Raw genomic sequence first — 13909 nt, forward strand, 5'->3', positions numbered from 1 at the left:
TGATCCTTTCCATCAGAGCGGCGGCAGTGTCATTAGTGAGGAATCGGGAGGCATCGCCCAGGGCAAACATTTCTTATGCTGGCCCCTGACCTCCTCACGGCTTTGACGTGGGGCTCTGTGGCACCCTGCTTCCCCCTGGCTGGCTCAGCCGCTTGCTGACACCCATCCCAGTGATGGTGCTTCAGGGTGGAGCCGGGAGGAGCCGGGAATATCCCGGGAATGCTGCGGCAGGAGCAGCCTGGCCAAGGCGGAGGTGCCGGTAAGTGAGCGGGGAAGGGAGAGCAGGGGAATGGGAATTCAGAGGGATTTCAGCGGCTCCCTCATTTCACACGAACGAGGCATCAAATCCCACTGGGTAGGTCTGCAGATGTCAAATGGGACATGGGTGGTGACCTCAGCACCCCACGGCTCCGTGGTTTGCTTTCTCAGCTGAGAGGAGATGGGGATTAATAGCTGCGATTTGGGAAGTGGACCAAGAGGGCCGTGGTGTCGCTCGTTATGCCTTTGTGTTAAAGGTGGCTGGGGAAATGGGAATGCTAATGAATGAGGTGTAAGTAAAAAGGGTGACCTACTGATTCTTAATTTCACAGGCACTTAAGGGGGGAAGCCTGACCTTTTTTTTTAATGGAACATTTTAAGAAAAGCAAGTGGCTGCATTAAAAGCAATCTTCCTGTCAGATACACACAGGTCTGGAGTCTCTGGTGGTGCAGAGAAATGTAGGAGAGGAGATGCAATCACCTAACGATTTTTCTCCTTTGCTTTGAAAAGAAGTAAATTTTGAAAGAATCTGCTGTTGGATGTCAAAGCACTATAGAGGTAGCAGATGGCATTGTGTCCCTTTCCCCAAACGGTCCATCAAAGGCCCTGATTACCATGTTATTAATGTCTGATCATGAATCCAGATATTCTTACTAGTGAGACTTCTGGCAAATGCTTGGATTGGAAACCCCATCCTTCTCAAGGTAGCAATTAAACTTTCCCTAAGAACACCTCTCAAAAGCTACAGAAGGCACCAGAAAAGAATGAGCTCAAATCTCAACCACGACTGATTTCTGCTTCCTCCCGCTTGCACTTAAATCACACTTGTCAGTTTGTGAGGTACAAGCCAGGAGCTTGCTGCTGTGTCTTGAAATTAGACACAAACCAACAGAAACCTGCAGAGGGTTTTTAATCCAAACATGATTTTGGGATTCCCTGCTCTACAAATGTAGACTCTTGGCTAGAAGAAGATATGAGATGTTGCCTCTTGACAGTTCTTTGCTGCTGCTTTGCTTAAATTGTGCCCGGAGGCGATTGCAGAGGTTTGCACAATCCAAGGGAAGGTTCTTAGGGAAGAGTTGGTGTTTGGCAGCGCATGATGGCGAGTCCTGTGTGTGCTCCTGTGGGTTATTTTTGCCTTTTAACTGCATTAAATCCCCTGTCATGTCCTGGCTCTGCCATTGATCAGGGCTAAACAGCAGGACATGCTGGCTGGGCAGAAAGGCAGCGCTACCCACTCATTAAGATATCTAATTACTGAGGGGAGAGGTAATGCTGTGCTTCGAGCACTGAGGTGTTAGACAAATGCTTGGGGATGTCACTCTGATGGCAGTTCTTACGTAGGTAACTCACTTCTGGCTGTCACCCTGCTCTGTGGTGTGCTGGGATGGAGTTAATGAGCACACACCATCCCTAGGCCTGCTCAGAGCTGCGCTTGCCTTGCACGCTAAATGCATTTGTGCTTTGCTCCTGCTTAAATCTGTGACTGAGAGTTGGTTGGCAGAGTAGTCAGTGTTGTGTAGCAGGGCTTACCTGGCTGTGTTCCCTGATAACCTCCTGCTTCCTCCAGCTTTTATCAGAGCGCTGCCCATCAGCACAACACACGGTGGGTGACACACTAGGAATGCTTATCGAGGGCCATTGTGCTCTTATCCAGCCCTTCAATAATACATGGCATTGATTTTTGCTGTGTTGAATACTATATGGTGTTTACATTCCCCAGAATAATTCAGCAGGGTAAACAGATAGTATTCTTTGGAGGTAAAGTCAATATTAACTGCGTTCAGGAGAGCATTCGCTCTCTCTCTTTGATGGAAAACAACCTTTTCTCTTGCCTGGGCTTCGAAGGGGCTGTAATTTCTGCAGAGCAGTGTTCCCTCAGAATGCCAGTCAGATACTGTGGCCCCTGGGGCTGGTTTGGGGATCCAGGATATTGCCTATCAGCAGTTTTTGCAGGCAGTAAATTCTGCTGCTGCAAGTGCCTTTGGCTGTTTTCTGGGACTATGGCTATTCACAGCTTCAGTTCAAAGGTGGAAGCCATCCATTATTTATCTAGTTGACCTTCTGGAGCAATTTGAGGTGTATTTGTGCAGAGGATCTGCTGGAATCGCGTGTTTGGGTAAGCTGAGGATGCTAATGGAAATTCTGTGGTGAAGGCTGCAAACAGCTCCCTGTTTCCCACAGGCTTTGTGGCAAGTGGAGGCAGCCAGGCACTGTGGACTCAATGTGCAGGACATAACTGCACACCTTCAAGCTGCAGACATGGCAATGAGAGCACTGAAATCAGCCCATCCTCAGGGTCAGAGCTGCACCTGCAGCTTCAGAGGTGCTGTTTTGTCCTGCACATGCTACTTTGAAAAACAGCAGCTCAGGAAGTTGCTCTGTGGTGGTGCCCTTTGGAGTATGGAGTAGGAAGGTGCTCTGTGCCTCTTTTGGGGGGATGTCACTGGTGCCATGGGGGATATTGAAAACTTCCTCTTTTTTCCTTCTTGGAGAGGTTGAGATCTGCAGGGTGTCCAAAGTGCTTTTCTCATCCAGAGACTCTCTCCCTCTCTCGTGGTTTTTTGGTGTTTTCTAGCACCTCATTAAACAAAGAAAAAAAACACAGGATGAAACAGTTCCTGCTTAAATAGACCCTGACATCATCATAAATATGCAGAGCTCTGTATTGCTCCTGGAAAACCGGCAGGCCAGGAGTTGATGGAGCCTCTGGGCAGAATATGAATGCCTTGATTTTTCTCTCCCCCTGAGCAGCAGTGAAGAGGGCTGTGAGGACCAGCCAGCAGAGACCCAGCTATAATTGCTTGCCTGGAGCAGTAACATATTTCTGCACACCAGCTGAATACCAATGAGGACAAAAGGAAGGAAGGTATCAAACAGAACTGCAGGCAGGAGGAAAAGGAGGATAAGTGATTAAAGGAAGGACTCGGAGGCCAAGACTGAAGACAATAGGCTAGTTCTGATTAGGGCATTTTACCACGGAGGGATTTGGGTTTTTAATGAATTTTTTCAGGAGCTGAATGCATTGCAGAGCTGGTTGGTGAGAAAGGGAGCAGGAGCAAGGGGCCAGCAGTGAGACCTCAGGTACCACTGAAAAGGCTGCTGCAAAGACAGGCAGGGAGAGGGGAACTGAGCCCAGGATAACTTAGGTGAAAGCAAGCACATCCTTTTGAGATTGGTGAGATTAGATTTCTCACTTGGGCCTTTTCCTCCCCAGTTCTCCTTTCTGTAATTGCTCTCAAGAAGCTGTGCCACGTGCTCTGGGATGACCCTGCTTGAGCAGAGAGGTTGGACCAGGTGACCCACTGTCCCTTCCAACCTCAGTCATTCTGGGATTTAGGTTTAAGCAGCAAGAACCTTTGAAATCCCCTTCCTCTGTAATTACCAATTTATCATAGAGTTTTATTTGCCCCTTGTGAGTTTGGAGATGATAATCAGGGGGCAGACCAGCCCCTCCATGACCACAGAACTCCAAAAGAGCTGCCCAGCAATGCTTTCCCTGCTCTTCTGCCTGGTCCATGAAGGTGTGGAATAAGACTCAGTTTATTTGAATTCTGTCCTTAAGGGAAAAAAAAAAAAAAAAAAAAAAGCCAGATCCAAAGCACCATGATGCAACTTTGAAGCCTAAGGTGAGAGGAAGCACTGCAGCCTCACAGGGTGTTTTGGAACATTTTAGGTGCTTTGAAAGCACATACAACCCATGAAATGCCTCTGAATTATCCTTTAGGGTCTGGTAATGGGAACTAAACATGGAGATCTACTGAGCTAAAAATAATGCTGGAAAGAACAGGCTTAGTGTCTCATGAGTCACCGAATGTCAGCATCTGCCTTTTCTTCCTGGAAAAATGTTGTGGAGATTTTGGGGGAGGTGGGGTGGGTGGAATGAAACCTGGCAGCACAGCCCTCATTGCTAAGCTCCAAAATCCTCACCTGTGTCCCTTTTTGTGGGCAGCTGCACGTTAAAAATAGCCCGGGAGAGGCTGTTTCCAGGCAGCAGCAGCAGCGTTTGAGGTACCTGGGCACCTCAAAGCGAGCCTGCAGAACCTGAGCGCTGCTCCTGGCTGACGTCACAGCTCTGCAGGGACCAGGATTGGGATGCTACACCCGTGTCTTGGCCAAGCAGAGGATGTGCGATGTGCTCAAAGCCTTCCAGCCTTGCCCCAAAGCAAAGAAGCTGCTCAGAGCTGGGAGCTGCAGCAATTCTGTGCCCTTTTCCTGCAACGGTGTAAAAACAGGCTTTGCTGCATAAGTGGCGTTTGGAGGTTTGCCTTAGAGGGCTGTTTTCAGAGGGGAAGGAGCGTGTGGGTTTGACCTATATCCTGCACATCATGTCCAGGAAGGCTGAAAGGCGCAAATGAGAGGAATGTACTCTCATTTTCACCTCCATTAATTTTATCGGATTGCTGCGTTTCATTTAGATCGTAATTGCTGGAAAGACAGAGGGAAGGAGAGGGGCAAATTGCCCTGGCTGATCAGCTGCAGGGATTCTGGTTTTTTTAAAGCCACATATATAGGAAAAGGTGCTGTCATGTAGTGTGGCGTTGGGCTTGGGCTAAAAACATCTTTTTTGTACTGGAAATGTTACTTGCTTTGTTAGAAAGAATCGGCGAATGAGCAATTGCTGAGGCTGCACAGAAAGGAGAGATTCCTGCTAGCAGCCAGGTGCAAAGTGTCTCAGCCTTCCAAAGCATCATAATGAGTTTTATTTGCATGAACTTTTGGAGCCAGCTTTTCAAAAGCAAACAGAATTAACCAGCTCTGTTTGGTTTTCCCCAGCCAGCTAATGTAGGCAATTGTAGCCGAATTGAGAGCAATGTAACCTTTCCAGGGGGCAGTGGGAAACAACTTAGTCGGAAAAACCTACCCCTAGCTGAGCAGGTGGTGGGCCCACAGTCTCCTGTTTGCAAAGAGGAGCTTTATATGGGTATTTAAAACTCCATACAGAGCCTGCTTTAGGATTTGTACATTTTAATGTACTGCTGCCTTTTCACTTGCTGCCACGAGCTCTGAAATGGCTGGTGGTAATTCCTGTACTGCCCATGCTCTTCAGGATTTTAGTGCACTAATTCACAGTCGCTGATGTTAATACAAACTCAAATATTTCCTTGCCAAACCCTCCCAACTGAGCTGTGCCTCAGCGCTGTATCCTTTGTGCAAGTCCGTGTCCTTTGCGAAACGTGGCCCGCAGCTTCCACCTGCTGTTCAGAGCCAGAACGGCAGCTCTGCCCTAAATCCAAGAAAAGGAAAACCATGGAATAATATCCCGAGCTGGAACCCACAAGAATCCACGAGTCCAGCTGCTGGCCCTGCACAGGACCATCCCCAAGAACCCCACCACGGGCCTCAGGGTGTTCCCCAAACGCTCTCTGAACTCTGGCAGGTTTGGGGCTGTGACCACTTCCCTGGGAGCCTGTTCCAAATATTGATGTAAAGTTCAATCCCAAGTGCTGAAAGTTGAACGAGGTGGAAGTGGAATTCGAATAACAATATAAAGTAGGTCCTGCTAAGGCTTTTGGTTTGGCTCAGATTAGTATTTGATGTATTTTCCCAGAATTTGGATAGAAGAGGTGATTTCCACTGCTCGGATGAGGCAGTTTGTAGCTGTTTTAAGAAGGGATGTGCTCTCAGTTCTACAGAAGTGTGTTGTTCTTCTCTTTTCCAGCTAAAAACCACAGTGACACCCAAGTGTTCTTCTACCTGTGGATTATCTTCTGTTTCATCAGCTCTTGCTATACCCTCATTTGGGACCTGAAGATGGACTGGGGTCTCTTTGACAAAAATGCTGGTGAAAATACCTTTCTCCGAGAAGGAATTGTCTACCCACAGAAAGTGCGTATGCAGCCTGCTCTTACCTTAGGGACAGGCTTGTAACATTTTAACCAAACTTGCTGAGTTTAGAGCATGTTGCAGTTGGCCATTCCAATGCTACTGGTTGGGATTTTCCAACAGTAGAGCTGATTTGTTTCCAAGAGATCATTCCTGTTCGTTTCTCTTGAGTTTGAGCCGCAGATTCTGTAGCTTCTTGAAGACCTGATGAGGTCTTTTGGGTGCAGGAGTTGTTTGTTGAGCTGTTTTGTTCTTGTTGCTCCTCAGGCATACTACTATTGTGCCATTGTAGAAGACGTCATCCTGCGTTTTGCGTGGACCATCCAGATCTCCCTCACTTCCATGCAAATCTCCCGCTACACTGCGGACATCATTTCTACTGTATTTGCCCCACTTGAGGTGTTCCGGTAAGGCTGCTGGGCTGAGCAGCTCATTTCTCTGGGATTTATGTTCACTTTTTTGTTCTGGAACATCAGCATGTCGGGGGGGAAGTGCCTGGATGCTTGGACGTGGCGTATACTGGATTTTATTTCAAGGAGACCAGGATTAACAGGAATATTTAATCCAAACAGGGTGAAGAAAGGGGTAGGGGGTTCTGCCACAGTGTGGAGCTGAGTCCTTCACACTGAGTTTGCAGTTCCTTCTGAACCGTGACATAATCTTGAGGGGTTAGTTTTTACCAAATTTCTCCTTGAAATTTCCAGTTGAAACTTCACTTGGTCCTTGAGTTTCCAATTTTCAAACCTCTGCTTCTTTTCCAAACACTAATTTGTATTCTCCGTCTTTGATTAGGATCCTGCAAGGTTCCAGGAGCTTTAAACACCTTTACTGTAGCTAGAAACCCACTCCCACAGCCTCCTGGGAAGAACTTGAAGCTGACCCTCATTGTGTAGATGCTGCTGGAGGTGGCCTTTGGCTTGTAATGCTTGGTGCCTCTGTGCTGTCCCTATTGTCAGCATTAGGATAGGGAATAAGCCTGACAGGGGAAAGATGTTGCAGCAGGTGTTGCTGTCAGTAGCTGGATGTGGGGGTTTTATCTTCTTTTTTTCTGTTAGAGCTGGGATTAAATGCTCAGGAGATGCAGTTTGCATTTGGACTCAGTTTATTAATTCTCATCTATAGCACAGCCTCATGGGTTGTGAGTTCCAGCTAACAAGGCAGAAAACGGCTCCATCTCTAACTCTTTCCAAGGTCTTTAAAGCACAAACTGTCCAATAATGAGATGACACCTAGCTTATTTTTACTTTTAACCCAATAACCAAACAGCCATGGTCCACAATGCGGATTTTCCTGCCCAATTACAAAACACCACCCAGACCCATCAAGAAGAAGGTGAAAAAGAAAGGACTTAGCCAACACCCTAAATATCCTCCATCTTGCTTTATGTGTATTACTATATTCTTAAACCTTAAAATCTGAGTTTTCCACCATGTGATATTACGCAGCTCTATTCAAACTGCACACCATGATCCCAGTGCTATCACTCAATTTTGGAAGCCTTTCCCATGGCCTCAGGTCAAATGCAGTGTTTTCTTGGGGGCCAGTGCCTGTCAGCACAGAAAGTCTGAAATTCTCAGTGCCCAGGGTTCCAACACCTGGATGTCTCTCCAGGTGCACATCCCATTGCTTCACCAAACGCAGGGAATACCTGGAAAAGGGACAGCTGGGTTGATAACTCCCTGCTTTTCCTCCCCATCGCAGGCGGTTTGTGTGGAACTTCTTCCGTCTGGAGAACGAGCACCTGAACAACTGCGGCGAGTTCCGCGCCGTCAGGGACATCTCGGTGGCGCCGCTCAACGCCGACGACCTGACGCTGCTGGACCAGATGATGGACCAGGAGGACGGCGTCCGCAACCGCCGCAAGAACAAGCAGTGGAAGCGCAGCCTGAGCGTGTCCCTGCGCAGGCCTCGCCTGGCCTCACAGTACGTGTGCCCCGGAGATGTCCCTCGTGCCTCCTGTGGGTGCTCATGGTCTGGGAGTCCTGCACTGGGAATCCCAGACGTCCTCCACTTCCCGGAGTGGGAATTGTGCAAGGGTTTCAGCCCAGGAAAGGGAGGGCAGGGCCAGTTAGAAAACGAGAGTGCCTCTCTCTGCCAGGGGGTTGAGCCATCCTCGATGCCTGTTGGGGTTCTGGTGAACCCTCAGGAAAGGGAGTTCCTGATACAGGTTTGCACGTGGCCAGAGTCTCATAAACCAGGTGTAAAGGGATCAGTCTCTGAGGGTCCAGCCTTTGCAGAGAAGTGCAGGGGGAAATGGGCCACTGAACAACAGAACCAATATGATACCAACAGAAGCTGTTTATTATTTATATTACATGCCAGATACAGATTCTAGGTCTACTGTCCACATGGGCACACATCTCTGGGTTGGCTGAGCTGCTTCTTCATGAGGCAGGCACACGTCCTTCAGGACATCCAATTGGTCAAGTCTTCACGCTGTGCTTCCCCTGTCTAGGGTTTGCATTTTTTGCAGACATTTTCTCAGGCTCTCTTCTTGATCCTGTAGTTTTTTCAATAACCTTGATGAATTCCTGAGAGCTCTAACAACAAAACTGCAGGTGGCTTGATAACATTACTCACAACCACTTTTGCTGGTGCATAAAAATGGCCTGTTATACAGATACATTGTTACAGAGAAGTGGCTAAAATTAATTAGTGCAGTGGCTAAAATTAATTAGCGAGACTGCTCTTCAGAGGTGTTTTGTAAAGCAAAAGGTTTAATAAAGAAAAATATCAAAATAACAAACGTTACAGAAAACAAATGAAAAGCCACTCACGGGTGTCTGAGAAAGCCTCTGACACCCTGCTAAAAACACTCCAAAAAGCCTCTTACTTCCTTTGTGCTTCTTCCTAAATACTGAATGTTTTAGGAGGGGCAACCTGGCCTGCTGCCAATGAAATTAATGACAGGCTTTGAGTTCCACTCTCGGAACCCAGTCCATGCTCTTGTGCTGGCACCGAGCTAATTACTGTGAGGAAAACACAGAACTTTGTAGTTGAACTTCCTAAAATGTCTAAAGGTAAACTGAAACTCCTTCCCTATTTGGGAACAGCTGCTGGGGGTGTGGAGTGCATTATCACAAGTTCCCTTCTTACAAGGCTCCCCTCCTGCAGAATTAGCCTGCCAGAGATTATAAATCCAAACTGGAGGAGAGGTTCTCCTCAACCAGATTTATGCAAAAGAGGGAGAAGGACTCCTTATACCTCTTAGTGGCAGAAGGGGCAATGGTTTTAAACTGACAGAGGGCAGGGTTAGATGAGATATTAAGAAGAAATTCTTCCCTGTGAGGGTGGTGAGGCCCTGGCACAGGGTGCCCAGAGAAGCTGTGGATGCCCCATCCCTGGAAGTGTTTAAGGCCAGGCTGGATTTGGCCCTAAGCAATGTGGTCTAGTGAGTGGCATCCCTGCCTCTGGCAGGAGGGTTGGAACCAGATGATCTTTAAGGTCCCTTTCAACCCAAACCATTCTATGATCTTGTATGATTCCAGTTATTCTTTGGTTCATGTTCATCGGTAAGATCTCAGACTCCTTCCTCTCTCAAATCCAAACCCATACATTTCTTTCTTCCCAGCCATCATTCTTGCACCCCAAACGTTTCCCTAGCCTGTACCCCAGCCCCTGAACCTGTCCACTGTGTTTGCCCTGCAGTGTCCTGTGTCCCTGCTGCACAGCTGTGGAGCCCTGCCCTTTGGCCAGGGAACAAGGCCAGGCTCCTCAGGGATGCTGAGGCACAGCGGGTCAGGAGTGTTGTGCAATCCCTGCAGCACTGCATGGGAGGGGTGGGAGGAGGAGGAGGGTGTGCTCTGGCCTCAGGGCTGTGCTTGGCTCTTATCCCTGCACCGATGGGACCAAGACCAACAACCTTGGGGTGGCTGCTAGGGAATGAAAACTGTTATGCAAAGGGAATGTGGGCCAAAGGCTGCTGGAATTCCCTCCAGCCCTGCCCATTTACCCCTCAGACGTGCAGTGAGTGGAGATGTGCCAGGCATATCCCTGAAGAACTTCCTGCTCCTTGCTGCAGCCCAGCAAAGGGAGATGGAGCAGGAAACACTCCTCTGGATCCTGCAAGGGTTTGGTGGAGGGCTGGGAGGGTGCTCCACAGCCTGGCAGGTGACACTGACCATAGGCAGAGTGTGCCCAGCATGGTGTGGAGTGGGCAGTGCCACAGGAGGAGGATGCTGAGGGACATCTGGGGCATCTTTACAAGGCTCTGCTATTCCCAGGGAGAGTGGGAGGGTGTGAAACAATTCCAGTAGATTGTTTATTCCTCCTCTGCATTAGAAAGGCTTTTTTTCCCCCCCCCTTTTTCCATTCCCCCGAGTTCACTGTGTGTTTGCTGTTGGCATGTCATTCCAGGAATTCCTTCTCCCCAGTGAGCATTTTGTGTTTTGTTTTTTTTCCAGGTCCAAGGCTTCTGACACAAAAGTATTGATAGAGGACCTAGCAAACGAAGTGAACACATGAGATGGCCACGTTCTCTTATTCCACATCCTTTGTTTTCTCGTTCTGTTTCCCTCTTCCCCAAGTAACCCGAGCTCTGGTTCCAGCTGAAAACAGGAGAAAACACTGAACACGTTTTCTGAGCTCTTCCAGACCAGATCCTATGGACTCCAACAAGCTCACTGTGTTTCGTTTCTTTTCTTCTGGGTTAATTTTAATGTTCTATTTTAAACAAACAAACAAACAAACAAATAAAAATATTTTACTTTGTTTTGCCAATAAAGAGGACAGTTCAGGAAAGAAGGATTGTTTACAGTCTCAACAAGGACATACAAACCTTATCTGGATAACAAAGCATCATAGGGACTCCCTCATGGGACAGTGCTGAGAGCACACTCAGTTTCTGCTTGGCCCGGTTTTGACTGGTTGAAACCGGACTTTTTAAATCAAAATATTTTTTTTTGGTTGGGTATTTTTTTTTGTCAGTTGTTTGGTTTTTTTCCTTCATATCCAGCGCTGAGGCACTGGCTGCACTTGCAGGGAAAGTGCACTTAGAGCAGTATCTTCATTCATGAAGCTACTTTTTAATTTGATGTAACTTTTCTCATAATTTTTTGGAAATATGATGTATCTGTTGCATATAGTTTTCACATTATTTATGAAACTTAACAACCATATGAGAGTGATTTTGAGTCCTGTGCAATGAAGGTTGTAACGGTAAAACAAAGTGGGGAATGTAGATCTCCATCTCCAGGGTTGTGGGGTGATGCCCCTGCAAATACCCCTCTCGTGAGACAACTTGCACCTGTGTGTACCTTCTCTCTCTTTTATTTCTTTCCAATTTTATTTTAAACCAAAGTTTCTCTTTCTGATATTTTTTTTTAGCTGCTGCTACTGCTTCTGGGCATGTCTCTCGTGCCAGTTCAAAGCCAACTTCTCCACGTGTGAAAGTAGTGCAGATGATCCTAAGGTGATCCTGAGGAAAGGAGAGTTGGTTCCCACCAACAGCACAAAACACTGGGTGAACAAAGGCTTTGGAACTTTGTTCTCCAGATCCAGAAGTACTTTTCCAAGCCTTAGGTGTGTCATGAGGGCATCTCAGTCTGAGCAGGGAGCTTGTCAGGAGTTCTCCTGCAGCTCAGCAAAGTGAGACGAGGTGAGGATGGTGACAGCTCTCCTGGCACAGCCATCATCAGGCTGGGGCTTATGAGTGGTGCTGTGTTTCAGGGAGCATGGGAAGAACTGTGGTGTGCCCACCTGATGGGGAAGGTGAGATGGAAAAGAGCTCTTCTGTGGCTTCTGGTTTGGCAAAAAGCTTTTGTTTGGGCACTGTCCAGGTGATCTGTCCCTTGACTCATCTCATTCTGCCAGTTTAGGAAGTGGGATACTTGAGCAGGCTTGGGTAATGGACAGCTGAGCAAATGATGTTGGAAGAGAGATGCGAATTTTCTTGGTCTCCTTGGTCTCCCCTTCCCCTGGGAAGGAGCCATGGAGGCCTCAGAGTCCTGTCATCCTTCCCTTGGCACACCATGGGTTTGCAAGGGAAGGGTGAAACTCCTGAAGGAGGATCCTCACCTGGCTGGTGGCAGTCTGGGCGATGGAATTGCAGGAATCTCTCCTCAGTTGCTGTTTGGTGGTGGTTTCCCTTAATCCTGACAGTGTCTCCCACGGCTGGTATGTTGCATTTCCTCAGTTTGCCTGCTGTGCCTCTTGCCCAGAGGAACTGAAGAGGGAGACTTGGTGCTCTCCATTTAATTGGGAATAGATTAAAACCCCATTGTGGTGCTGCTCCTCTCATCTCCCTCCGTGTGGAATGAGCCAGGGCTGTGCTGTCCATCTTCCCTGGATTCCTGTCTGTACCTCCCTGAGGTCAGTTCATGCATAAAACAGAGCATTCCTGTTCACGTGGAAGTGGAGTCTGGGATATAATGCCCCTTGAAATATTTCAGGTTCCCAATTTGCATTGGTGCCATGTCCAAACCGTGTGTAGGTATTTCCAGCAGTGGGGAATGCAGCCATCCCTGCCTGGGGAGGTTAGGGGAGGGCAGCTGCACTGGGAGGGAGGCAATCCAAAATTATTTGGATTCATTCAAGTCAAGTAAACACCACTGGGTGTTACTTAAGCAAGTGGGATTTTTATACAAAGAATCTGAGCTTTACTAGTAATTATCTTCCTTTCAGAGGGAAATTAAAAATACAGAGAGAGATTGTGAGCAATTTGGTCTAGTGGAGGGTGGTCTAGGAGGGACCTATATGGTTCTTAAGGTCGCTTCCGACCCAAACCATTCCATGGTTCCGTGATTTGGAAGTGATGCCGGTCCCCCCTGGGTGCACTCTGCCTTCCTCAGCTGGGCTGGGGAGGGCAGGGCGTGGCTGGGTGACCTGTGTCCATCTGTCCATCCCTCTGCTTCCCAATCTGGCGGGGGGGGGGGGGGGGGGGGGGGGGGGGGGGGGTCAGGTTGCAAGTGATGAAATTCTTATAGTTTACCCAAATCCTTGTGGGAAGTAAGAATTCGGTGTGTCCATCTGCTCTGCTCTTTTTCTGTCTTTGCTGGCAGGAGAAGTAAGGAAAGAAAAAAGGGAGGTGGCATGCTACAATGAGCAAACATTATCTCCTAAAATAAAACATTGTCCCTCTTGGCAGTGGAGATGCTGTCTCGGGGGAAAGCAGCCTGAATTCCCAGAAGTGTGGCTTTTAAAGGCTCCTAGCTCCCAGCCTTGCATCTGCCTGTTCCCTCCCTCCCAGAGATTTCTGAGAAATCAGGCGTGCAGATTCCTCCTGAGAGCGAGCACTAAAGCCGGGATGGCTCCACGTCTACGAGAACATCTGGCCAATAAAGGGAGACCTAATGAAGCAGAACAGATGGTGAGAGAAAATAGCCCTGTCGCTCCTTGGGAGCAGCAGCAGCGAGGGGAGTGGGGACATTCCCAGGGTGACTTCATTCCCTGGGCTGGGCTTCGCTCATGGGTGCTGGAAAACACTCCCGTAGGGAGAGTGGCAGGGTGGCAGTCCAGGACAGAGCAGCATTAAAAGGAGTTGAGGGGTTTATCCACTGCTTTAAGTTGTTGGGATGCAGCTGGATGGGCAGTGGAAGCTGAGGAAGGTCTTCTAGCTCTGGCTTTCAGGTGTTGGGCTGTGCCTCGTGAGTCAGTGCAGGATGGGTTGTACAGCTCTGAGGATGGTGTGGAGCTGCTTTGGTCTGGTGGAACCCATTAGGATGGTGCAGTCTGAGGAGAGGAGGTGCCACCCTGTGGCATTTGTGACTTTTGGAGATTCCCTTTGAACTTGCTTCTCCATGCTGATTCCCTTCTGCTTTCCATCCTGCCGTTCCCCTGGGGATTTTGGGGTTGCAGGGAGTGAGGTGTTGCAGCATCCAGAGTTTA

The 13909-nt window shown here is 48.3% G+C and overlaps 1 protein-coding gene across 1 annotated transcript in view; it reads left to right on the forward strand.

Annotated features, from left to right (window-relative positions):
- Positions 1-10828, forward strand: part of XPR1 (xenotropic and polytropic retrovirus receptor 1) — a 107691-nt gene extending 96863 nt beyond the window's left edge. Inside the window, 4 exon segments of the mRNA XM_066324741.1 lie at positions 5922-6088; positions 6353-6492; positions 7787-8008; positions 10489-10828. Of these exon segments, the coding sequence (XP_066180838.1) occupies positions 5922-6088; positions 6353-6492; positions 7787-8008; positions 10489-10549 (590 nt within the window). The 3' untranslated portion in view covers positions 10550-10828.
- Positions 10829-13909: the final 3081 nt, after the last annotated feature.

The sequence above is a fragment of the Sylvia atricapilla genome, chromosome 9 (assembly GCF_009819655.1).
Source record: "Sylvia atricapilla isolate bSylAtr1 chromosome 9, bSylAtr1.pri, whole genome shotgun sequence".
Taxonomy (NCBI): Eukaryota; Metazoa; Chordata; class Aves; order Passeriformes; family Sylviidae; genus Sylvia; species Sylvia atricapilla.